Here is a 25,505-nt window from a genome sequence, read left to right as displayed (position 1 = left end):
CATAGATGGAGTGCAGCGAAGGTTCACCAGACTGATTCCTGGGATGGCAGGACTGTAGTATGAAGGAGAGATTGGGTTGACTGGGCCTGTATTCACTCGAGTTTAGAAGAATGACAGGGTATCTCATTGAAACATATAAAATTCTGACAGGGCTAGACCGATTGGATGCAGGGAGGATGTTTCCCCTGGCTGGGGGGGTCTAGAACAAGAGGTCGCAGTCTCAGGATACGGGGTAGGACATTTAGGACTGAGATGAGGAGAAATTTCTTCACTCAGAGGGTGGTGAACCTGTGGAATTCTCTACCACAGAAGGCTGTGGAGGCCAATCACTGAATATATTTAAGAAGGAGCTAGATAGATTTCTAGACACAAAAAGCATCAAGGGGTATGGGGAGAGAGCGGGAATATGGTATTGAGATAGAGGATCAGCCATGATCATACTGAATGGCGGAGCAGGCTCGAAGGGCCGAATGGCCTTCTCCTGCTCCTATTTTCTACATTTCTATGCTATATTTCCATTTTGGATTTTGCTGCTAATACTTGATGTAATTGCAGTACTGTTTGGCATTTGGGTAGAGCGTCAGATCACTTCTTAGTCTTCTAAAGTGTTTCTAGAGGACATTTTGTCCTTGACAGTAGCCTTTTCTGTACAATTGCTATGGTATTTCATGCAGATATTGCTTGTCATGGGTCACAAGCCTGCTTTTATTTTTAATCCAGTAAGTGCTTTATGAGCATGGTGCTGCATTCCAAAAAGTCTTTCCTAATTAATCAATGTAATTTTTTAAACCCTTTTCAGAAAGAGTACATTTGTAAAAATGGCTTCTGGCAAATAGAGAAGATGGATTTCTATCCACGTGATTTTCCATTGAATTATTGTATGATTTAATAAGCATACACTAACCTTGTTGGAACTAATACATTTTTTTCAGTATTAGGAACATGTATTGGGATGTTTGTGCATTAGCATTCAATACACTTGCACACGTACAGCACATTTGTCTTGTAAATCCAGGTTGAGGTATCCAGAGATGGGTATGAGGCTGTAATGTACCCAAGAGGTTTCAATGACAAAGCTGTAGCAGTTTATAAATATTTTAAAATAAAAAGGAAAAACTGAAAATGCTGGAAACACTCAGTAGGTGAGTCAGCATCTGAAAAGTGAAAAGATAGGTTATAATGTTTTGGGTTTGTATCTTTCACTAGATGGATGTCCAAAACTTCATAACCCTTTTTTAAAACAGATGTTGATTGACTTGTTGTGTATTGGCAGTATTTTCTGCTTTTATTTTATAAATATTTTAACATGAAGAGTGTGTATGTCAGACAGCCTTGAATACACCCTACCCAACTCCTATTTATGCATAGAGGCCTCCCATTTTAAATTTAAAAAAAATATTTTTGAATTTTCCTTGTTTTGTGTTTTGCTGAATGAATTCAGTTTTCTTATTACCATCCACTGTGAGCTCTGAGCTTTGCATCCCTATATCTAAGAACTGGTATTAGATGTCTATGGGTATCAATCACAGTCTTTCATGTACTGGAAATCTTTCTGTTCTGAAAGAAGTGACTGACTGACTTAAGACCGGGTGTTAATCCGTTCACATATTTAGTACTGCATGGGCAGAACTCACAGAATTTATATCACCAATGGTGATGCTGTACAATTGTTTGCCCTGTAAATGCTGTGGTGCATTTATTTTCCTGCTTCCCCCACCCCCCTTTAAATTCCTATTGGTTTTAGAAGGCACATTCTCCTCATCTCTGTGGTTTGCAGTACTTCACTCAAATTAAAAGTGGCATGAGTCAGAAAACTGTATTGTTTGTTTGTTGTACTTCCAGTGGGTCAGTAGATCTCAGCAGTCTTGGTGTGCGCTGTTACCTTTTTGCTTTTATTCTGTAATTCCAACAATCTAGAAATGAAATGACTTCAATGTTTACACTTACTGTGTGAAGCAATGTCCTTCCCAGCAGCCTGCTAAAATTCAGCAGTTCGTCCCTAAGCATCCCAAAAATCCATTAAGGTGAGGTCATGCGCATTTGTTTGACAATATAAAATTACACTTTACACTGCCAAGTCACATAGCTTGAGGTTCCATACATAAGAGCATTGTGGGCACAGATGCACAAAAATAACTAGAATTCTATCCTTTCTGTACAGATATTCCTCCTAAACTCCAGCTTACTTTGTGGTTATCTAGCTTACTCAATTTTTGAGCTATAAATCAAAGAATCTGCAGTCGCTAAATCATCAGCACCTTTCTTTATTTTTAGAAACCTAATCACATCCACCCTTCTCTTTTCAAATGTATGTAATCCTATTTCCCTTCAATTATTCAAATACATTGTTCTTACTAATGTTTTTAAAAAGTGAACTTTTTTCTTGCTGATTTTCTCCTCTCCTCTCTTTCCCCCTCTTCCCTCCCATCTTTCACCCTATTTTCCCCATCTTGTCTCCTTCATCCCCCCTTCTTCCCCCCTCTCATCTCCATTACCTCCACCCTATCTTCTGCCCCATACCTACCCTCTCTTCCTTCTCCTCTTCACCTTCTTCCTCCTACTCTCCTCCCTCCCTATCATTTTTTTCCTTTCTCTTCCCCCTCTGTTCCTCCCCTCTTTTCACCTCCCTCCCCATCTTCTCTGCTCAAAAGCATTGATCCTTTGCTGGGATACAATGCTGAGTATCCCTAATGTCCTAGGTGATAGTAGTAGCATCTCTCTTGATGCTTTCCATTAACTTCCCCAGCACTGAGGTCAAACTCACTGGTCTACTCACCAGGTCATGATTTTGATCCTTTTGTGAATAAGGGCACCATGTGCATCTTCCTCCAATCAATCAACCATTTTTACTGAACTATTGAAACCATTTACTAGGGCATCACCAACAACCACAGCCATTTCTTCAGTACCCAGGGATCAATTAAATCTGGTCCTAATGTGTTTTCCACCTTGACCCCCTTTAATTTAGCCTGTACTATTTCTCTTGAGATGTGTAAGCAACCTGAGGGATAGATCCAGCCCTTTTGCAATTTAAAAACTGATACAAAATATCTGTTTAACTTTTCTGCCATGCCCTTGTCATCTGTATTTCTACCTAAGTTGCCCTGAAAAGGTTTTATTTCTTCTTTAACTGACCTCTGACTCCTAACATGAGCAAAATGCCTTCCCATTATCTTGCCTAGGTTCAACTATTCTTTGTGGATTCATTTTAGCTTGCCTAATATTTAATTTAGTTTTGTTAAAGCTAACTACTTTTTATACCTTTTCCTGTCTGGAAGACTATTGTTGATTTTACAAGTCTTGAAATACCTTTTTTGAGTGTAGGATGCCCAAGCTCCCATGAAGCTATTGTGGCTTTTTCTCATCATATACCGTTCTGCTCCCCATTGAGATATATAAAGCTTCACAACCTTTCAAGATTTTCTTTTAAAGTGTCCCATTTCCTTTGTGTTACAACAATCCTCATCTAGATCCCTCTCCCATTTAACCAGTATTAGGTCTCTCTTCATAACCTGTTTGCAGCTACTTTTGCACTATCAAGCAACACCCACCACCTCCCAGCCCCCCGCTACTTTTCCTGCTGTCAGCCAATTCCTATTTTTGTGTAACGGCCTTAATGTTTCCACCTTAAAGCTTTTAGAGTTCTGTTAGTGAGTCTGCTGACTTATGGGGGTCGATTTTATCTCATGAATGGGAACGCAGCCAAGCGAGTGGCCAGCTCGTATAGGGGCTTGGCCAATTTTAATGGCCGGGCTTCATTAGCATGCTGCTTCCCAACTTTCCATCCAAAAGGGCCGGGATGTTGACAGGAATCGGCTCCCTGGCTATTAAAATCATGTGGCTTGGAGGCCGCCGGCAGAGACCCTTGGCACAAGATGTGTGGCTGCGAATGGAATCGTGGTCAGAGGGGGAGAAATGGGAGGAAGCCCAGGGCAGGGAAGTCCCAAGGTTTCCTTGTGGGGCCCGGAGAAGCACTCCTGCTTCTCCTGGAACAGAATCTAGACCATTTCAAAACAAGAGACAAGCAGATGACTGGCATCACGACTTAAACCATTTAGGAATGACCGTTTTCAGGTGCCGAATCGGCGCTGAGCACGCAGCCCGCGCCTGAACACATGGGCGCCGTTAGGCTCAGAAAGTCGTCCCTGTGCCTAATTAATGTCAAATAGGCGGGCTACTGACGCAGGCTGGGAAATTGTGTAAACTGCACATGCTCAGAATGCGCAGATATAGTTGGAAGTGCTCTTAAATGCCAAATGAGGATTAAGCTTTTGTGATAATATGAGGCATTGAAGTTAAAAGGATGTCATTAAAAGACATTAAAAAGGTAAGTTTCTCCTCAGCTCCCCTCTAATCCTTCTACCAATTACTTTAAATCTATGCCCCCTGATCACTGACCCCTCTTCTAAGGGAAATAGGTCCTCCTTATCCACTCTATCTAGTCCTATCATAATTTTATACACCTCAATAAAAGCTCCGCTCAGCCTCCTTTGTTCCAAAGAAGACAACCCCAGGCCTATCCAATCTTTTCTCATAGCTAAAATTCTCCAGCCCTGGCGACATCCTCGTAAATCTCATCTGTACCCTCTCTAGTGCAAACACATCTTTCCTGTAATGTGGTGACCAGAACTGCACACAGTACTCAAGCAGTGGCCTAACCAATGTTTTATATAGTTCGAGCATAACCTCCCTGCCCTTATATTCTATGCCTTGGCTAATAAAGGAAAGTATCCCATATGCCTTTTTAACCACCTTATCTACCTGTCCTACTACCTTCAGGGATCTGTGGACATGCACTCCAAGGTCCCTCACTTTCTCTACACCTCTCAGTATCCTCCCATTTAGTGTGTACTCCTTTGCCTTGTTTGCCCTCCCCAAATGCATTATCTCAATTCTCTGGATTGAATTCCATTTGCCATGTTTCTGCCCACCTGATCAGCCCAATGATATCTTCCTGCAGTCTACAGCTTTCCTCCTCACTATCAACCACAAGGCCAATTTTTGTATCATCTGCAAACTTCTTGATCAAATCCAAATCATGGTTTTGTTGTCTATGATCCATTCTTCAGACCCAGTGATGCTGGGTCACCTGCTGAAACGTGGCTGCTACAAGAAGTGCCCAAGAGTGGAAGTGCCATTCATGCATGTTTACACTGGGGGCTGCACTACACCAGGGATTGCATTACTTTTGTGGGGGGGGTATCTGTGTTTTTGGAATCACAAGGAGAGGACCCCGGTGCTTTTCTTTCTAACCATATAACACTGATGTGCTCTTTTTTTAAAAGTACTGGACAATGCAAATCATATTAAATCCAGCCATTACTTTAACTTTTAGTTTTTAGTGTACTAAACATGATACAAGCATTGCAGTCGAATGGTTGGTTGTTAATTTCATGTAACCACCACAATAGTTTTAATTTGAAGAATGACCTACCCATGCTGTGCTCCCAATCTCCTAAATATCATTCTGTCAGACTGACTATGATAGATGATGGAAATTTAAATTTCTAACAGTATTGTGAGTTGGGTTTTACTGGCCAAAACCACATTCTATCACCATAAATCCTGAGACAGTTTTGGACACACTTGTGATCTGTAATGATATAGTGCAGACCCTTCTAGCCTACCCTCTAAACTATGCGGGTGCCAGTATCTGAGCTGATGCCTGCAAGGGGACGGTCGAATGACACTTCCTCTTCGATTGTCCTGCCTTCCTCTTCCTCTGTTCACCCAGGGCCCTGTACAGTTTCAGGATCTGAATTGGAAGAGAGGGACAGTTAGTGGTAAGGGTTAGCAGAGACAGATGAATGGCTGCTGAAAGCAGCTGCACCTTGTCGTGTAGAGTGATATCAGACGGGAAGGGAAAAGAGGGTAAGAGGCACAGAAACCCTGTAAGATTTGTTCGCCAGCCTTGCCAGTGGCCGGAGGCCTGGCTCACCCCTGTCCATAATGTCCAGGATCATCTCGTGGGGCAGGATATGGATGTATGCTAACCCCCCTCTTGTCCATGCCTGCTCGCAGGTTTTATGCGCTAGCCTTTCCTGCAATAAAGAAGGGAGTGTGTTAGTGATAGCCCAGTGAGATGTCTTGAGGATATGCTTGTTATGATCAAATAGTGTGGATATTGTGTGAAAGGTGTCAGGGGTTTGGGGAAGCGAAGGAAGTAATAGAGAGTAGCAGATTGTAGCGTGGCAATAGTAGCAGAAGGAGGTGGGGTGAAATGTGCTGCAGTGATTGGAAGAGCATGAAGGAATGCGGGGGAGAGAAGACTAGTAGGTGATGGAACTATAGATGGTGCAGAGCTCAAGAGAGAATAATATGAGTTACGAGTTTTACCTTAGCAACCCTGGTGAGGTTATTAAACTTGTGACATTGCAGCCAGCCCACCTGTTCAATATTAATTAGGCACAGGGTCCAATATTTCATCGATTCGGCACCTGATAGCACTGATTTTGTGAGGCAAGCCCTTGTGGACAAGGTTGCTCCAAGAACATGTCCGCTCTACGGCATAACCTCGGTGTTTTGTGCTTACTTCTCTATGAATGGTAAAATTTTACAGCATGCAGCTGCCGGTGATGATTTTGGAGACTTTGGTGGATGGCAGAGCAGCATCCCACTTGAGCAGACCAAACAACAAAATCCTTGTTTCAGAAACCGGATGCTGTGCTTCACAGAACGTTGGGTGGTGGTGGCATGGACCTCAATGTAATCTGTGTTCTGCTCCTCATTGGGGTTTCTAATTGGAGTCGTCATCTATGGCTGCAAAGTATTTCCCAACAAACATTCGTTCATTTTGTTGGGACCATCAAGTAATGGAGCACCATGGACTGCAGCATAAAGATACTTTCATTGCTGCGCCCTGGATAATGAGAATTAACATGGAGAATAATCTTTCTGTGGTCTAAACCTACCTGCACATTTATGGATGGCTACAGTTGATATATGCATTGGTGTAAATGTGATTTCTGCCTTTAATGCCCTAGACTCTTGGTAAGTTTGCCAGATGGTAAAAGTTCAGTGCTTCCTCTGGTTGGTATCTCCTTTCCACTGGCATGATGAAGGTATTTCCCCTTACAGTCACTTGCTCCATATAGTAATAAACTGCAGACTGCCTTATCCAGCAAGTGTCCACTGTGGGCCTGGGAAGGATCGTGTTGCACAGAAGGTTAACATCAAAATTACATTCGCTGCTTTAGGAAGAGCCATCCCAGCTCTTCAAGTTATCTGTAAATCAGCTTGCAACATGTAAGGTAACTTGGTCGCTGCCTCTGCTGTGAAATGAAGGTGAAGAAAACTGGCCTTCTGTGTGTACTCAGATTGGAGGGATGTGGTCTGTAAATACAGGTCATAAACAGCAATGAGCCAACCTCTTGAGGTGTCATTGGACCCAAAGGTGTTACCCCCCCACCCCATGAATTAGACCTCCTCATCCAGTTCATGCCGCACTATGGGATCAGCCAAGGGGATTTCCATCCTCTCAACTTTGTTACTTGCAATTTGTACCACAGCAGTAATTATCCAGACTCTAGGAGAGTCTCTCTTTGCAAACTGAAGGCTTCCACCAAAAACAAAAATGTGGAGGCAAATAAAAGTCATTATCCAAGTAGAGAAATACTTCCTGCAAAAGACAACTAGGCTTTAACAGCAATTGAAACAGCAGCACCTGAAGCAACATCAATTCAAACAACAGCAGCTTTGCTTTGAGACACTCAAAGCCAGTTTTCCTGTCATACACCAATTTATTTCTAATTCCTTTGAAGTTTGCCTTACTTAAATTTAAAACCTTGGATTGTGACTTTTACTTCTCCCTCTCAAATCTAATATCAAATTCAATCATAATATGGTCACTATTGGCAAGATGTTCGCTTACAGTCACATTGTTTACTAATTCTATTTCGGTACTCATCACTAAATCTAGAATGGCCTTTCTACAGTCCTATTTATCCTTTCTGCTAGGAACTTGATCCCAGCCTGTTTCAGGTGCAGTCCATCCCAGTGGTAGTGCTCTTTGTCCGAGTGCTGTGCCAGTACCTCCTTCCCACACCAGTATTTCAGCCATACATTTACTTTCCTGATCTGTCTGTCACTTCGCCCATTAGCAAGTGGTTCAGGTATTAAGCCAGAGATTACCACCCTCAAGGTCCTGCTTTTTAATTGAGTGCCTAGCTTCTGATACTTCCTCAGCAGGACCGCCTCCCTGTTCATTCCTGTCATTGATTCTGACATGGATCGCAACTGGTTCTTCCTCCCTTTCCAAGTTCCTTTCCAGCCGCTTCAGACCTCACTTCAGATTTTAGTTATGAAAAACATTTATTGAACAATAGATGAACAAGTGAATAACCAACTGTAATATGATATATATTTACAGCAGACATTATACTAAGCTGTCTCCTTGAAAGGAAAATAAAAATAAACAGTAACTGTTAGTTAAGTACTGAAAAGCAGGGACCATTCAAATCATTGGGGTCATTTTAACCTAACCCACCCTGCAAGAAACTGACTGGATCGACTGGCTGCCAGTTTTACATCCCGTCTGATTTTACTTTCTAGTGGTCAATGGAAAGTAAAGTGTGGTGGGGTTTACAATGGGCAGCCAATCTGATCCCATCAGTTTCCCACCAGGTGAGTTAGGTTAAAATGACCCCTAATTGACTCAGTTTGGAACTTTCAAAGAGATAGGTCAGGCCACAGTCAGTTCCCACAGTTCATAAGACTATATATAAAGATTAACTATAAAATAGTAATTTAGCAATCTTTGTAATAGAATTAAATTGAGGAATGAAATTTATAAATGAGTTATTCCCTGAAATAATGAAATTAGTGCCTCAATTTAAATAGTTATGAGCCAATGCATTTTGTCCGTGAGCAACATCTTAATAGTAAGAAAGCTTATCCCAGGCGCCAGGGCTTGTGCCAGACAGCCAGTGTCAATTCCCAGCAGCCACCGTGTGGCCTATCCACCATAATGTAAGCACACCAGCCCTCTCATCACCTGTAACTGGATTGTACGATTGTACGCGTCTCATGTATCTGGGGGTGGGGGGAGGTTGATAGATTGCAAAGTGTTCAATTGTTAAGTAAACTGTTGTGGTCACGTGATTTAAATTCTTCAGATTTTGTCTACCAGCGCTTGCATAAGCGGATCATTTCTTGAGCAGTTTTTAAATGTTTTAAGTGTTAATTAATTATTTAGAGAATTTATTGATTCGATTCTTTCAGTGAGCTTTTTGCTTTTGTACCAACTGGTGATCCCTAATGACAGTTGTCTGTCATTTTGTGTATTTGAGAAATGCAGTATTATGCATTATTAATGAAGCATGCATTTCAGTTAAAATCTTATTTATCAGCGTAAATTGACTTCTCCTTTCTTAGTGCTATTGGATAAGCATTAAAAATAATGTTTACCACTTTCTGGGTGCAGAGCTTCTGCATGACTGATTATTCATAACTTCTGAGCATATTACATTGCTGATCGTAAAATGCTCTTGAAGGTCACTGATTCAATTCTATGACAGTATTGGGTTCTCTCAGTAATGGATCCCAGTAATGGTAGAATCTCATTCCCCTATTCCACTAGGTCAAGTGTTTGTTACAGGGTCTTGCACTTTTTGAGTTGTCAATTTCAAAGCAGACTCATACAGTAGATTAGATAAACAGTTGAATGAATGTACTCGGACTCCATTTATTACTGGTTTCCATTAGTTGAGAGTTGTGAGTATTATTAGTATTATTACTGATATTCATACAGGTTGACAACCTAACCACCTTGCCTGCACAGTACAGGTAAATCATAAATGTTCATTGTCCATCTCATTGTATACAGCACTAAACAATTTAATCTTTGTTAGGGGTGAATAGATGGTGATAATTCTTCTGTCACGTAAGAGTCAAACTGTAGACTAACTTGCTTACTCGTGTTGTGCTATAATATCACAATATATAAACACATTTTACTTTGATAAATTTTAATGCAAGTTAAGACTCTGAAAATCCCCAGCGGTTTTGGCGTACTCCTATGAGAGTGGCACAGCCGGAAACTAGACCGGATATGACCGCCTTTAGTTTGGGATTCTGCTAAGGCCTTTTGGGAATGGAGAAGATAGATAGATAGATAGATAGATTTCTAGACACATAGGAACATAGGAACAGGAGTAGGCCATTCAGCCCTTCGTGCCTGCTCCGCCATTTGATAAGATCATGGCTGATCTGTGATCTAGCTCCATATACCCGCCTTTGGCCCATATCCCTTAATACCTTTGATTGCCAAAAAGCTATCTATCTCACAAAAGGCATCAAGGAGTATGGGGAGAGAGCGGGAATATGGTGTTGAGATAGAGGATCAGCCGTGATCATATTGAATGGTGGAGCAGGCTTGAAGGGCCAAATGGCCGACTCCTGCTCCTATTTTCTATGTTCCTATGTTAAGGCAGACTGGGCTTCGGTTTAACACCTTTTCTGAAAGCTGGCACCTCCAACAGTGCAGCACTGAAGTGTCGGCCTATGCCATGTGCTCAAATCTCTGGAGTGGGGCTTGATCCCACGACCTTCTGAATCGGAGGCGAGAGTGCTGACAGGTAGAGTAGGGTGTCGTTGGCGTACATATGGAAGCTGACCCCATGTCTGCAAATTATGTTGCCAAGGGGCAACATGTAGCTGAGGAAGAGGAGGTGGGCTGAGGCTAGATTCTTGGGGACTCCAGAGGGAATGGGGAAGGAACGGGAAGAAAAGCCATTGCTGGAGAGGTAAGAGTGGAAACAAGCAAGGGCAGTCCCACTAAGATGCTCAAAAGTTGCAGGAGGATGGTGTGATTGACCATGGCAAAGGCTACAGAAAGGTCAAGGAGGACGAGGAGGGAAAATGCACCATGGTCACAGACACCGAGGGTTTCATTTGTGACTTTGGTTAGGGCTGTTTCAGTGCTGAGGCAGGGACAGAAAACTGATTGGAGAGAATCAAACATGTAGTTGCGGGAAAGATAGTTATGGATTTGGGAGGTGACAACATGTTCAAGATCTTTGGGGAGGACAGAGAGGTTGGAGATGTGGTGGTAGTTTGCAAAGACAGAGGGGTCTTCGAGCCGGCGTAGACACGATGGGCCGAACGGCCCCCTTCTGTGCTGTATCTTTTCTATGGGTCAAGGGTTCTTTTTGATAATGGTGGCTTTGAAAAGGAGGGGGATAGTACCTGATGAAAGTGAAACATTTACAGTGTCAGCTAGTACGGGCTAGGAAGGGAAGTTGAGTGGTCAGCAGTTTGGTGGGAATGGGGTGACGGGAGCAGGAGGTGAATCTCATGGACGAGTGCTGCTGTTATACTGTATTTTTAGCATTCTACTATTGTCACTGTATTGCTGCCAAAGGTGCAACATAATGCTGTTGTGCTGGATGTCTTGAAGCTGTCGATATTAACAAAAAAACTTTCAAATAATAGTTTCTATCAATTTTGTTTCCCACTGTTAGTAGTATGAAGACAGCTGGCATTGTGAGTCAACATTGGCCCCTCATACTGTGTCGCAGTATGTGTGGTGATGTCACAGCATAAAAATGACATTTTTCCAATAACCTTTTTGACTTTAAGCTACAATTTTTAGAAATTAATTTCACATCCTATAAATCCTATAGACAGCAAAGAGTAGGGATAATGAATGTTTTTTGAATTGGCTGAATGTGATGTGCCCCAGGGATCTGTGCTGCAATCCTTTTGTCTTCCATTTATCTAAATGACTGGCTCCCAGTCCCAACACCTCAAATTTAAAATTCTCATCCTTGTGTTTAAATCCATTCATGGCCTCGCCCCTCCCTATCTCTGTAACCTCCTCCAGCCCAACAACTCCCCTAACCTCTCCCTTCCTTTGACTCTAGCCTTGTGCATTCCCCCTCAACCATCACTCCTCCATTGGCAGCTGAAATTCTCTCCATAAATCCCCCTGCCATCCACCTCCCTCTCCTCCTTTAAGATCTTCCTTAAAACCACCTCTGACCAAGTCTTTTGGTCACCCCTCTTAATTCCCTCTTTGGCTCAACGCATTGGGACATTTTCTAAGTTAAAGGGACTTCATAAATGCACATTGTTGTTGATATATGTTCTTGTTGATGACGACAACGATAACTTGGACATGTACACGAGAATGGTATATGTCTGTTGATGACACCACATCTAGAAGGCACGGCAAGCTCTGAGGAAGAATGCAGTAGACTGCAGGACCGGAGGTTGGAAGAGTGGATAAATGGGTGGCATATGCAGTTCAATGATTAATTCAATTCAAGATGGAGAGGGTGCAGAGGAGATTTACTAGAATGCTACCAGGGATGAGGGACTTCAGTTATGTGGAGAGACTAGAGATGCTGTGATTGTTCTCTTTGGAGCAGAGAACATTAAGAGGAGATTTAAGAGAGGCTTTCAAACTCATGAAGGCTTTTGACAGAGTAAATAAGGAGAAACCGTTTCTACTGGCAAAAGGGTCGGTAACCAGAGGACACAGATTTAAGGTAATTGGTAAAAGAATTAGAGATTAGATGGGAGAATTTTTTTTTTTACGCAGCGTGTTATTATGCTCTGGAATGCACTGCCTGAAAGAGTAGTGGAAGCAGATTCAATAGTAACTTTCAAAAGGGTATTGGATAAATACTTGAAGGGGAGAAAATTGCAGGGTTATGGGGAAAGAGCAAGGGAGTGGGACAAATTGGATCACTCTTTCAAAGAGCTGGCACAGGCACAAAGGGCTGAATGGTCTCCTTCTGTGCTGTAAGATTCTATGATTCTATTATACAGAGAAATGTGAAGTGGCACACTTTGGGGGGGGAGAAAGAACATGAACCACTTCTGACAAAACATCATCGATCTCAAATGTTAACTCTAACCTTCTCGCTTCACAGATGCTGCATGTCCTGCTGAGTGTTTCTAACATTTTCTGTTTATTTTTACATTTATATTTCCTTTTTCTAAAAGTAAGTAAACTACATTGACTAATAGTTTTTTGTTTATTCCCCTGTAGAATTCTACAGCACTTCAACACCAGCCCAGAAGAATATACCATCATTTTTACATCAGGAAGCACAGCTGCTCTTAAACTTGTTGCAGAAAGTTTTCAATGGACCTGTGCGGAGCAAGGAGCCTCAAGGAGTCGGTTTTGTTACCTGACTGACAACCATACATCTGTCGTGGGTATGAGAGGATTGTCTGTTCTAGCTGGCGCTCAAACTATTCCAGTAAAGCTGGATGAGATTTATGGAGATAAAAACACTCTGGACAGAAACATTCCTGTGGGCAAGGAGGAAAACTGTCACACTCATCATCTCTTCTGTTATCCTGCTCAAAGCAACTTTTCAGGGACAAAATATCCACTTACTTGGATAAGGGACATTAAATCAAAAAACCTGCATCCTTTTAGCAGAATCCCAGGGAAATGGTATGTGCTGGTGGATGCAGCCTCATTTGTGAGCACCTCGCCACTTGACCTAGGCTTACATCAGCCAGACTTCATCCCCATCTCGTTTTACAAAATCTTTGGGTTTCCAACAGGTCTAGGAGCTCTGTTGGTGAAGAATGAAAATGCACATATGCTGCGAAAGAGATATTTTGGAGGAGGAACAGCAGCTTCTTATTTGTCAGGGGAAGATTTCTATGTCCCAAAGCAGTCAGTAAGTGATAGGTAAGGTATTTCTCCAAGAAGAAAAATACAACTTTTGAGATATTTTAGTATTTTTCTTTGAGTGCTTGACTATCATTGGCTAAAATGCTTTCATGTACTATAAAATAATCAGTTTGCCAGCAACTAGCTTTTAACAGTCATTATCTTGATTGAGTCACATGCAAGGACGATATTGCAAAGGGATTTTTGTATTCTGATGATCATATTCCTCGTAAAACATGTTTCCAATTTTTCAATCCCCTAGTGCAAATTTTGGTTGTAAATCTGGGACAAGATTCCCCGACTACTGCCAAAGAGCAAAAATGCAATTTATCCTTTTCAGAAATTGCTGCCCACAATGAATATTTAAGAATCTGTTTAATCGACTTTAATCAGGCTTTGTCCTTCTCCTTTGTCACATTGGGTCATTGCCTGTTTTGTGTGCAAGATGTGCCTCAGAAGTAAGTATTTTTGTCTTTAATATTTTGAATGTTACGTTTAGTTTTTTTTAACATTTGTTTTGTATTCAGGTACTGTTTCATTTTGAAAATGCACTCCAAAGTATTCCCATAATAATTCATAGTAACTAGTGAGGCACAAAGAGGGTAATTCTATGTGTCCGTGCTTCTGTGGGGAGCCTCATCTGCTGGGAGCGCATCAGCCTGCCCATAATTTTCTGACCATTTGTGGCTGGAATTTCCAATATGTGCTGCCGTCAGAAGCATGGACCCCTAAGGGTTTCTCACAAGTAAAATAGATTTCGCTATTACATGGTTCCCACATCAGGTGTGGAGATCATTTGGTTAACTTTAGATTTTTTTTTCTGCATTTTTATGGGGATTATTATTGCAAGCACTGAAGATTCTCTAATACTTCTCTATGTGGAGATGCCGGTGATGGACTGGGGTTGACAAATGTAAAGAATCTTACAACACCAGGTTATAGTCCAACAGTTTTATTTGAAAATCACAAGCTTTCAGAGATTATCTCCTTCGTCACCACCTGACGAAGGAGATAATCTCCGAAAGCTTGTGATTTTCAAATAAAACTGTTGGACTATAACCTGGTGTTGTAAGATTCTTTACACTTCTCTATGTTAAACAAGGCAACTATTTTTCTCTCAACACAGCCATCCCTAGATATCTGTCTTGAGTGAGTGACGGACTTAGTGTTCATATTTCATTCCGTGACCTGAACCCCCATCCCCCCTCACCCCTTTTATCAATTTAGTTTTGTACGCAGGTCAGTAAAATGTGTAAAGTGCCTGATCACAGTAGTAATCAAAGCAGAACCAGATGACCCAGTTACAATACTATCACAGTGCAATACATTTTAAACCTGAAGTTACAGCATGGGATATGAATGTAGAAACATTTAATGCTTTTGTCTTGATATTCATTTCTCCAGGTTTTTACCAGAGCAGTTAAGCAATTTATTTTAATGAGTTAACCTCTGCTAAATTCTATGTTAAAGCTACTACATAAATGTATGATGCTGTTGCTGCTGCTGTTGATAGTATTTGGCCTTGGCAACAAGTTGGCTCATTGTAGAGTAAGGCTACCCACTGTAGCCCTGGCTCGTCATAACTTTGCTGCATCCACCACTTGCTGAACACAGCGGTAATGAGGTCATGCGTCAACAAGAGGCATCAGAAAACATACCATAGCAATGATGAAGCAGAGATTCCGATGCACTGAGGTCTGGGGGTTTCCTCCAGTACAGGCCAGCCAAAATTTCAGATTACGGTTTGCTGCATGCTGCACAACTTTACTTTACAACATGGAATAATTGTATAGCTGCCAGGAGAGAATGGCCCTTAGCCTTTTGAGGTTGTGGACACACTTGAAATTGAGGATGCCAAGAATCCCTCTGGTGCGCTGTCTGTCAGAATCTGTTTTATGAATCCTTGACACGATGACCCATAAATCTCCTGCATAAACAGTCCTTCATACATCTCTACTATTCCGTCAACAAAAGCACTTTCACCTCTAGATTTGACTACTATTCCCCAAACATCAAGTAAGTCACTTCTCTCACCAGATGTTGCAATGGTCAATATCACTATTAGAAGAGCATTCTTGGGAATCAATAAAAATGAAGTGCTAATAAATTTTATTTCCCTACTGGTGATCTATGGCCCCAAAAATCTGTGGTGTGGCATCTTGCTGAAGAGGCCACCAAAAACTTCTACCACTGACCCTGACAGACTTTTCAGGATTGGAGGAGGTTCCTTCATTTCAATACCAATGGCAGGTGCCATTCCATTAGTGGAACATCTTTGGCTGTACCAGTCAGAGAATCCCACCAGAAGGTATCTGCTTTGGGGGGCACCTGGGCTACTTCTGGAAACATGTCTGGAGTAGCTCGGCAGCCCCTTTTTAGAAGAGCGCTGGTTTGGTACCTGAGGCTTGCCAGCTGCATTTAAATTAACAGAGGTGTTAACAGTGGCAACCCTCTAGTCTTGACACAACTACCAGATACAAACAGAAAGATTGTGGTCTGAACACCTGCTAATTCATCTTTGACTTTATTCAACAATCTAGGATTCATGCCGGTGCCTTTTCCGCTTTGAGTGCGACCATTTTTTTTCAGTTCTACATTCACACTTCACTGGCCTCTTGCAGCTCAAGACTACGATCTTGCTAGTATGTTCAAATTTATAATTGCTTAATTTACATAATTGGCCCAATGTCCAGAGAATAGCTAACCACACCACTTATATAACCAATTAATTAACCTATTATTGGCTCAAACCAGCCCATAGGTAAGACACCAAATAAACAATTATAAACAGCTACTAGTATTGAACAGCTAAAATGAAGTAAATTAAACTGAAAATATGGAAAATAAATAAGTGAACATTTTGGCACTTAAGCCCAATCACTCCCACTGAGGCTAAACTCCACATTCTCCTGTACTCTCGCAGCTTGAGATTCTAAGACTGTCAACTGTTCCAGCAATATTTCACCCACAAGGCCAAGTCTGCAGTGGCTCCTGAGCAATCCAGGCTACACTCTGGAGCCATTGGTCATAAGGCCTGCATGTTATCTCAGGATATCAGTTGAGTGCAGGTACAATGAGTTGCTGGCTAAGATCAAGTGTGTTCCTATTCGGGCTTATTTGGATCTGAGCGGATTGGAACGTTGGCTGCGACCTCATGCGCTCGCAAAGTGCGGACTTTGCCTTGATTGGTCGTTTCGAGTGCTGGCTCCGCCCCTAAATTTGCATAGGGACCACATCAACACTGCAATGGCAGGGAAGGGCACCCGGGCAGTCGGCCATGGTGTGCCAAACACCGTCAGGGTGACGGTAACGACAGTTGATTGTGTTACGCCGATGGATCGTGAGTTTTTCGTCAAACGAGTTTTAATTGACTGCTGTGGATTCAAAGCGACGGACATCTTCTGCCTACAGGATTTCCCTCGAAGCGGACACTTTGACGTCACCTTTAAGACCGTCGCTGGATGCCAGAAGCTTCTTCAGGTCTTTGAGGAGAAGGGGAGCGAAGGACCGCTGGCGATTCTTGTTGCAGAGCCGCTCTTTACCCTCCCAACGCAGAAGAATTGGAAGCTGATTGTACACATGTACAACCCACACGTCCCGATCGTCGATGTGCTGACATTCCTCGCCAGACACGTCAACGGGGCGGAGAACAGCGTCGACGTCACCGACCAGTTTGGGATCTGGACCAGCAAGAGGGAGGTCACGGCAACGTTGAGAGTGGACGACCACGGCAACATCCTCCACCCTCCCTCCAGCTTCGCCATCGGAGGAAGTCGAGGATACATCATGTACGTGGGGCAACCCAAAGTCTGTCACACCTGTGGCAAATCCGGCCACGTGGCGGCCTCCTGCACTGCAACTGTCTGCAAGAACTGCAAGCAGGAAGGACACCAGACTAAGGACTGCAAGGAGAGCAAGCGCTGCAACCTGTGCGGGAAAGAAGGCCATCTCTACAGGGTCTGCCCCAAACGCAGCTTCAGCTACGCCCAGGCGGCCAAGAGCAACACAGCGGAGGAGGAGGGGGCAACAAGCAAGGCTGCCCCAAAGAAGGCCAAGAGTCATCGCCCGGCCGCGACCTCCTCTAAGAAGTCCCTGGCCCAGGAAGACAAGGAGCGAGGAAAGGGTCAAGCCGAAAACTGCCAGACCCCGACACCCAGCTCTGAGCCTCCCCACCAGACGACAGAGTCCATGGACGAGGAGGCAGCAGAGGGAGAATGGCAGCTGGTGAGCAAGAAAAACAGAAAGAGGAAACTAGAGGAAAGGAAACGAGCCCCTGCCGACACTACACCAGGGGTTAAAAGAGCACTCGAGTCGCAGTCGGACTGCAGCGACTACCCCGTGTCTGACGAGGAGGGACGACAGGAGCGAAGTGGTCAGACGTCCCACCGAAAGCGGCAAAATGTCCAAGGTGACACCGACGCGATCGGCAGCCCCCATCTCCAGAACACTGGGAGCGACAATGCCTCCAGTACCCTCCAGCTCCGGGAAGCTGGCAGCATCGTAGTGCCCAGCGCACACCAGCTCTGGGACACCGGGAGCAGCACCGCAGGGAGCGAAGAACGGCTCCGGGAAACCGGGAGATGCAACAACGAGGAGCCCCAACCGATCGAGGATCGCACGGACTCTTCACCCAACACCACGCCGCCGATGTCACCCCGGCGGAACGACGACCCCCTCTCTGAGGCAGAACAGAACTCGTACCTCAGCTCAGGGAGCGTGGAACACTTTGCACAGATCACCGGGATGCAGGGACACGGCCAAGAGCTGGAAACAGCAAACGGACTGTCGGGTGAGACTTTAAACTGTTGTTAAAATGGGCCTGAAAGTCGCATTCTTTAACGTGCGTAGCGTTAAATGCACTACGCGATGTGTGTCGACCTTGGACTACCTGGCCAAGGTCAAGAGCGACCTGCTGTTCTTACAGGAGTGCGTCTCAGCAATTACCAGCAATGGTCGCAGCGGTGGGCCCACGGGCCGTCGATCTGGTCGGGAGGCAACGATAACCGTGCCTCCGGCCTGGGGATTCTGCTGCAGGGAGGCAACTTCACCATCACCGAAGTAAAGGAGGTGGTGGGGGGTCGTCTCCTCGTAGCAGACGTAATGTACAAAAACACTCCGCTCCGGCTGATCAACGTGTACGCCCCGGCTCTGAAGAGCGAGCGGCTGGCCGTCTTCCAGCAGCTCCTGCTGCTGGTGACGTCCAAGCCGGTCATTCTCGGCGGTGACTTCAACTGCATCATTGATGCGGCTGGACGATCCGGCAGAGCCAACAGCAAACTGGACACCACGTCCAAACTCCTGATGGAAGCGGTGAAAGACGCCAAGTTGTACGACGTCTTCAGCAACCCTGCAGACGGAGCGGCGCGTCAATACACCTGGTCCAGACCAGACGGGTCCGTCCATTCCAGGATAGACTTCCTGTTTGTGTCCCCGAAGCTCAAGGTCAGATCCACCAAGGTCACACCGGTGTTCTTCTCTGACCACTGCCTCCTCCTGGCCGACTGTCACCTACAGGACGACCAGAGAGTGGGCAGGGGGACATGGAAGCTGAACGTGAAACTGTTGACCCCGGGAAACATTGAGGAATTGACGAGGGATTACAAAGGTTGGAGAACCGTAAAGCCCCTCTTTGATTCCCCAGTGCACTGGTGGGAAGCCATCAAGGCGAACATCAAGAGGTTCTTCATCCTCAAAGGTGTTCAGAAGGCGAGAGAGAGGCAGAGGGAAACGTCCCGACTCCAGAAAAGCATGCAGAATCTTCTCCTGCTGCAGTCGATGGGGATCGATGTCGGGGAGGAACTCAGAGAGGTGAAGGACCAGCAAGCCTCGCTCTTTGCCTACGAGGCCTCCAAGATCATCTTCCGGTCCAGAGTCCGCTCCGTGGAGCAGGACGAGACTTGCTCGTGCTTCTTCTTCCAAAAGGTGCACAGAGAGAGCTCTGTGATCAGCAGCCTGAAGGAAGAGGACGGCTCGGTCACGTCCTCGCAGCCCGACATACTGAGGATCTGCAGATCCTTTTATGCCGGACTGTACGACGCGAAGCCCACAGACAGCGCGGCCTCCCAGTCCTTCTTGTCGTCTATCACGGAGGTTCTAGACGACAGCAAGCGGGAGAGTCTGGATCAACCGCTAACTCTGGACGAACTGACAAAGGCCGTCCTTTCCTTCGAGAAGAGTAAGACTCCCGGAAGCGACGGCTTACCGGTGGAGTTGTACTCGGCTCTGTGGGACTGGATAGGCCCAGACCTGCTGGAAGTGTACGGGGGTATGCTCCTGGCAGGCAGCATGTCAGACTCCATGAGGAAAGGCATCATCACCCTCATCTACAAGCGGAAGGGGGAGAGGGAAGAAATCAAAAATTGACGACCCATCTCACTACTTAACGTGGACTACAAAATTCTGTCCAAGGTCATCGCCAATCGGGTCAAGTCAGCCCTGGAGGTGGTGATCCACCCCGATCAGACCTGCGCCGTACCCGGCAGGAAGATCTCTGATAGCCTGGCGCTACTCAGGGATACGATTGCCTACGTACAGGACAGGGGGGTGAACACCTGCCTGATCAGCTTGGACCAGGAGAAGGCCTTTGACAGAATATCCCACACGTACATGATGGACGTACTCTCCAAAATGGGGTTTGGGGAGGGAATCTGCAATTGGATCCAACTGCTCTACACAAACATCAGTAGCGCAGTTTCAATCAACGGGTGGGAATCAGAAAGCTTTCCGATCAAATCTGGAGTCAGGCAGGGCTGTCCTCCTCCGTCTTGTTCGTGTGTTGCATCGAACCCTTTGCCGAGTCCATCAGGAGGGATGCGGGCATAAGAGGGGTGACGATCCCAGGCAGCGGAGGTACTCAGGTCAAGGCCTCCCTGTACATGGATGACGTCGCCGTCTTTTGCTCGGATCAACTCTCGGTCCGCAGATTGATGAGCATCTGCGACCAGTTCGAACTGGCCTCGGGGGCCAGGGTAAATCGTAGCAACAGCGAGGCCATGTTTTTTGGGAACTGGACCGACCGATCCTTTGTCCCCTTCACCGTCAGGTCGGATTACCTGAAGGTACTGGGGATCTGGTTCGGGGGGGCCGGGGGGTGCACCAAAAACTGGGAGGAGCGTATTTCCAAGGTTAAGCAGAAACTGGGACTGTGGGATCGACGATCCCTCTCGATCGTGGGCAAGAGCCTGGTCATCAGGTGCGAGGTGCTCTCGGTGTTGCTGTACGTGGCGCAGGTCTGGCCCATACCTCGCTCCTGCGCCGCGAAAGTCATCCGAGCCATCTTCCGCTTTGTCTGGAGATCAAAAATGGACCGTGTCCGCAGGGTCACGATGTACAAATCTCCAGAGAAAGGGGGGAAAGGCGTGCCCAACGTGGACTTGATGTAACCTGCAAATTGTAAAATCTGTATTGTGTACGTTTGGAATGTGATCTGACAACTGTATTGTATGTATTGCTGCAAATTTTATGAATAAAGTATATTTTTTGAAAAAAAAAATGAGTTGCTGGCATCCAACAGAGTAATCATTGAGCGCACCATTGGCATATTGAAGCAGCACTTCAGGCAACTAGATAGATCTGGTGACCTCCTGCAATACAGCCCCATGATGATTTTGAGAATTGTTGCTGTGTGCCGAGTGCTGTACAATTTTTCCCTATAAAAACACAAAAGAAAAAGGGCCAACCATGGCTAACAAAAGAAAATAAGGATGGTATTAGATCCAAAGAGGAGTCATATAAAGTTGCCAGAAAAAGTAGCAAGCCTGAGGATTGGGAGCAGTTTAGAATTCAGTAAGAAAGGACTAAGAGATTGATTTAAGAGAGTAAACTTGCAAGGAACATAAAAGCTTCTACAAGTATGTAAAAAGAAAAAGATTAGTGAAGACAAATGTAGGTCCCTTACAGTCAGAAACAGGAGAATTTATAATGGGGAACAGGGAAATGGCAGAGCAATTAAACAAATACTTTGGTTCTGTCTTCACAGAAGAGAACACAAATAACTTCCCAGAAATGCTAGGGAACCAAGGGACAAGTGAGAAGGAGGAATTACAGGAAATTAGAATTAGTAAAAAAAGTGCTGGAGAAATTAATGGGACTGAAAGCTGATAAATCTCCAGGGCCTGATAATCTGCATCCCAGAGTACGAAAAGAGGTAGCCATGGAAATAGTGGATGCATTAGTTGTCATCTTCCAAAATTCTATAGATTATGGAACAGTTCCTGCAGATTGGAGGGTAGCAAATGTAACCCCACTATTTAAAAAAGGAGGGAGAGAAAACAGGGAACTATAGACCGGTCAGCCTAACATCAGAAGTAGGGAAAGTGCTAGAATCTATTATAAAGGATGTGATAACAGGACATTTAGAAAATATCAACGGGATTAGACAAAGTCAACATGGATTTATGAAAGGGAAATCATGTTTGACAAACCTACTGGAGTTTTTTGAGGATGTAACTGGTAGAATAGATAAGGGAGAACCAGTGGATGTGGTTTATTTGGATTTTCAGAAGGCCTTTGATAAAGTCCCACATAAGAGGTTAGTGTGCAAAATTAAAGCATGTGGAATTGGGGCTAATATACTGGCATGGATTGAAACTTGGTTAACAGACAGGAAACAGGGAGTAGGAATAAATGGGTCTTTTTCAGGGTGGCAGGCAGTGACTAGTGGGATACCACAGGGATCGGTGCTTAGGCCCCAACTATTCACATTATATATCAATGATTTGGATGAGGGAACCAAATGTAATATTTCCAAGTTTGCTGATGACACAAAACTAGGTGAGATCATGAGTTGTGAGGAGGATGCAAAGAGGCTTCAAGGTGATTTACACATGTTGAGTGAGTGGGCAAATGCATGGCAGATGCAGTATAATGTGGATAAATGTGAAGTTATCCACTTCGGAAGGAAAATCAGAAAGGCAGAGTATCATTTAAATGGTGATAGATTGGGGAATGTTGATGTACAAAGGGGCCTGGGTATCCTTGAACACCAGTCACTGAAAGCAAACCTGCAGGTGCAGCAAGCAGTTAGGAAGGCAAATGGTATGTCGGCCTTCATTGCAAGAGGATTTGAGTATAGGAGCAAGGATGTCTTACTGCAGTTATACAGGGTCTTGGTGAGACCACACCTGGAGTATTGTGTGCAGCTTTGGTCTCCTTACCTAAGAAAGGATATACTTGCCATGGAGGGAGTGCAGCAAAATTTGGGTCGACGTGGCCTGTATTCACCCGAGTTTAGAAGAATGAGAGGGGATCTCATTGATACATATAAAATTCTGACAGGTCTAGACAGACTGGATGCAGGGAGGATAATTCCCCTGGCTGGGGGGGTCCAGAACGAGAGGTCGCAGTCTCAGGATATGGTGTCGGACATTTGGGACTGAGATGAGGAGAAATTTCTTCACTCAGAGGGTGGTGAACCTGTGGATTTCTCCACTACAGAAGGCTGTGGAGACCAAGTCACTGAATATATTTAAGAAGGAGCTCGATAGATTTCTGGACACAAAAGGCATCAAGGGGTATGGGGAGAGAGCGGGAATATGGTATTGAGATAGAGGATCAACCATGATCGTATTGAATGGCGGAGCAGGCTCGAAGGGCCAAATGGCATACTCCTCCTATTTTCTATGTTTCTATGTAAAGACGTTTCATCAGAGACGTCCCAGCATCAAGGGGGCCAAGAGGAGCAGGAGGAGTCTGAAGAGGGAGCAGAGCCGGGTCATTCGGCAAGCTCTCACACGTGACCTTTTTTTAACTTGCAGTTGTGGGGAATGCAACAGCTGTCCTTTCTACATCTTCCCCATATCCTCCACAAATATGTCTTCACCTACAGTATCTTAGATCTTACAAGAAACTCACAAATATTACATTCATGCCACCTGATGAAATATGTGCACAAAATTTGTAAGAACTCTCTCCACACAGCTTCAGTACCATTCATATTTATTATTTAGTACCATTTCGTGTGTGAGTTTAGTGTTTGCTTCCACATTGCTTCTCCTTTGTGATACTGTATGATGCATGTGCCTTAACCCAACTGTTGTGCTTCATTTAGGTTTTTACTTCAGTGGCAGGAATACATGAGATGGCTGGCTGCTCTGTTGGTATAGGGGGTTATTGCGATTAAGGTAGCCATCAGCTCCTGGAAGCTTAGTCCGGAGATAGACCTTCTATAGGCTGCACCTTTTCTGCTATATGCATGGGCAGCTTATCCAGTATGCTTTCTGACACCTATATAGGCATTAGAGTGCTGTCAGGAAGGTCCGCACGTGTGGGCCTAAGAAGCAGCACCACGATCCATGCCCATTCCAGCTATGCCCCTGCTACTGGTCACTGCCTCATCATGGCCACAGGCATTACATCAACTTGATCTGTTAAAATCTACCTCGCAGTTCTCTCTGACTGATCTCCAAGACTGTTGAAGCGAAAGGAAATAGCTCATTCTACTTCGGAACCGCAGGCCTCTATAGTAGCAGTTTGAGCATCTGTGGGAGAAGCATTTACTGCTCCAAGGTCTTTTGGCATGCGGGAGCTATACCGCAGATGTCTCTGGAGTTGCCATGCACCATGCTGGACAGCGGTATTGACAAATCGTTGTGCAGGGCTGCACACATGTGCTGGTGGACTCCTCCACCTGTGAGTGCCATTTGGTGCTTGCTGCTTGGCCTGGCCCCCAATGTCTGCACGAAGGCTTAATGCTAACAAAGCATCCTTTTAAAATACGGCTCTATGGGGTCCAGATCACCAGGCTCAGCAGCTGAGGCAAGTTGCAAGTTGGCCTTGCTGTTCTGCCTCTTGTTCCACTACCACCTTCTCCTGCTCACTTGTGCTGCCTGTCTCACAGTGTGTTCCTCTCCAGCTCACTCTTCAAATCACCCAGGATGGATGTCTCGTGTGTGTCCGTCAATCCTGCATAGCCTGCTGAGAAAGTCAAATGGTTCTGGGTTGTTGCCTTGATGGGTCCAGTGTTTTTGGAGTAGTTTTAAAAATCTGGATCCCACAGTACAATTAAGTAGCAAGGTATTGTACAGTATGTTGGAGTCATGGCACACTGCATTCCCAGGTAGTTCCCTTTTTTGTTTGATTTGGAGGAATAAGAAAAAGAAAAAGTGAGTTTGTGAAGTAAGACCATCCAGAACAGGCTGAGCTAATGTAACCTGTGGCTATTTGCCCAATAAGCCCACTCAAACAGAATCCAATAAGCTAGAGATAGAAGCAGAGACCTCAACAAATAATTAATATAGAGAATGCTGGAGTTGCACTCTGTAATTTGAAAGTAAAATGCTGATTTATCGGTGATTTTGTTACAACCATACAATTATTATGTCTCAATCCATTTAAATGCTTTTATTTGGACCATTTACTTCACTGATGGTGATGATGATTTTAACAATTCAACATTTTAATTTAAAAATAAAGTAGTTATTTTGTCTCAGTCGAACCCATGATTACAATTACTACCAGCTTCAGTGTCTTCGTTGCAAAAGAAAATCTAGTTGCTTCAAAAGCAAAAATAATTGTTCTTACAGTGTGTCAATATTCTTCGCTGTCTACTCCCACTCTTAAACTGTGCGGTTTGTAACCCAGACCACATGTGGCACCAATTAGGTAAACTACTAGAACAATCACATGAATTATGAAATTAATTTTGTATTTCTTTGTGATCATGAATACTTGATTTGTAAGCAACAGGTAGCTGTGGTGAAAGAATACACTATGAAGCAAACCTGTGGGAAAATTCATTAAGATTTTGTCCAAAAATTTTTCACAAATTTTAAAGCTTAAACAACTATAACTTCACAGAGGTTAATTAGACATGAGTGATTCAAAAAGATTTGAAGTATTCCAACTTTAAGGTGCCTGAGTGCATCATCATATT

At 44.3% G+C, this 25,505-nt stretch overlaps 1 protein-coding gene across 1 annotated transcript in view; it reads left to right on the top strand.

Annotated features, from left to right (window-relative positions):
* Nucleotides 1-25,505, top strand: part of mocos (molybdenum cofactor sulfurase) — a 224,897-nt gene that overhangs the window by 5,343 nt on the left and 194,049 nt on the right. The window contains exon 4 of the mRNA XM_067996069.1: nt 12,995-13,651. Within this exon, the coding sequence (XP_067852170.1) occupies nt 12,995-13,651 (657 nt within the window). The remainder of the gene's footprint in view (nt 1-12,994; nt 13,652-25,505) is intronic.

The sequence above is a fragment of the Heptranchias perlo genome, chromosome 2 (genome assembly GCF_035084215.1).
Source record: "Heptranchias perlo isolate sHepPer1 chromosome 2, sHepPer1.hap1, whole genome shotgun sequence".
NCBI classification, from domain to species: domain Eukaryota; kingdom Metazoa; phylum Chordata; class Chondrichthyes; order Hexanchiformes; family Hexanchidae; genus Heptranchias; species Heptranchias perlo.
Note: the sequence above shows the minus strand (reverse complement) of the source record. Positions and strands in the feature narration are given on the sequence as shown.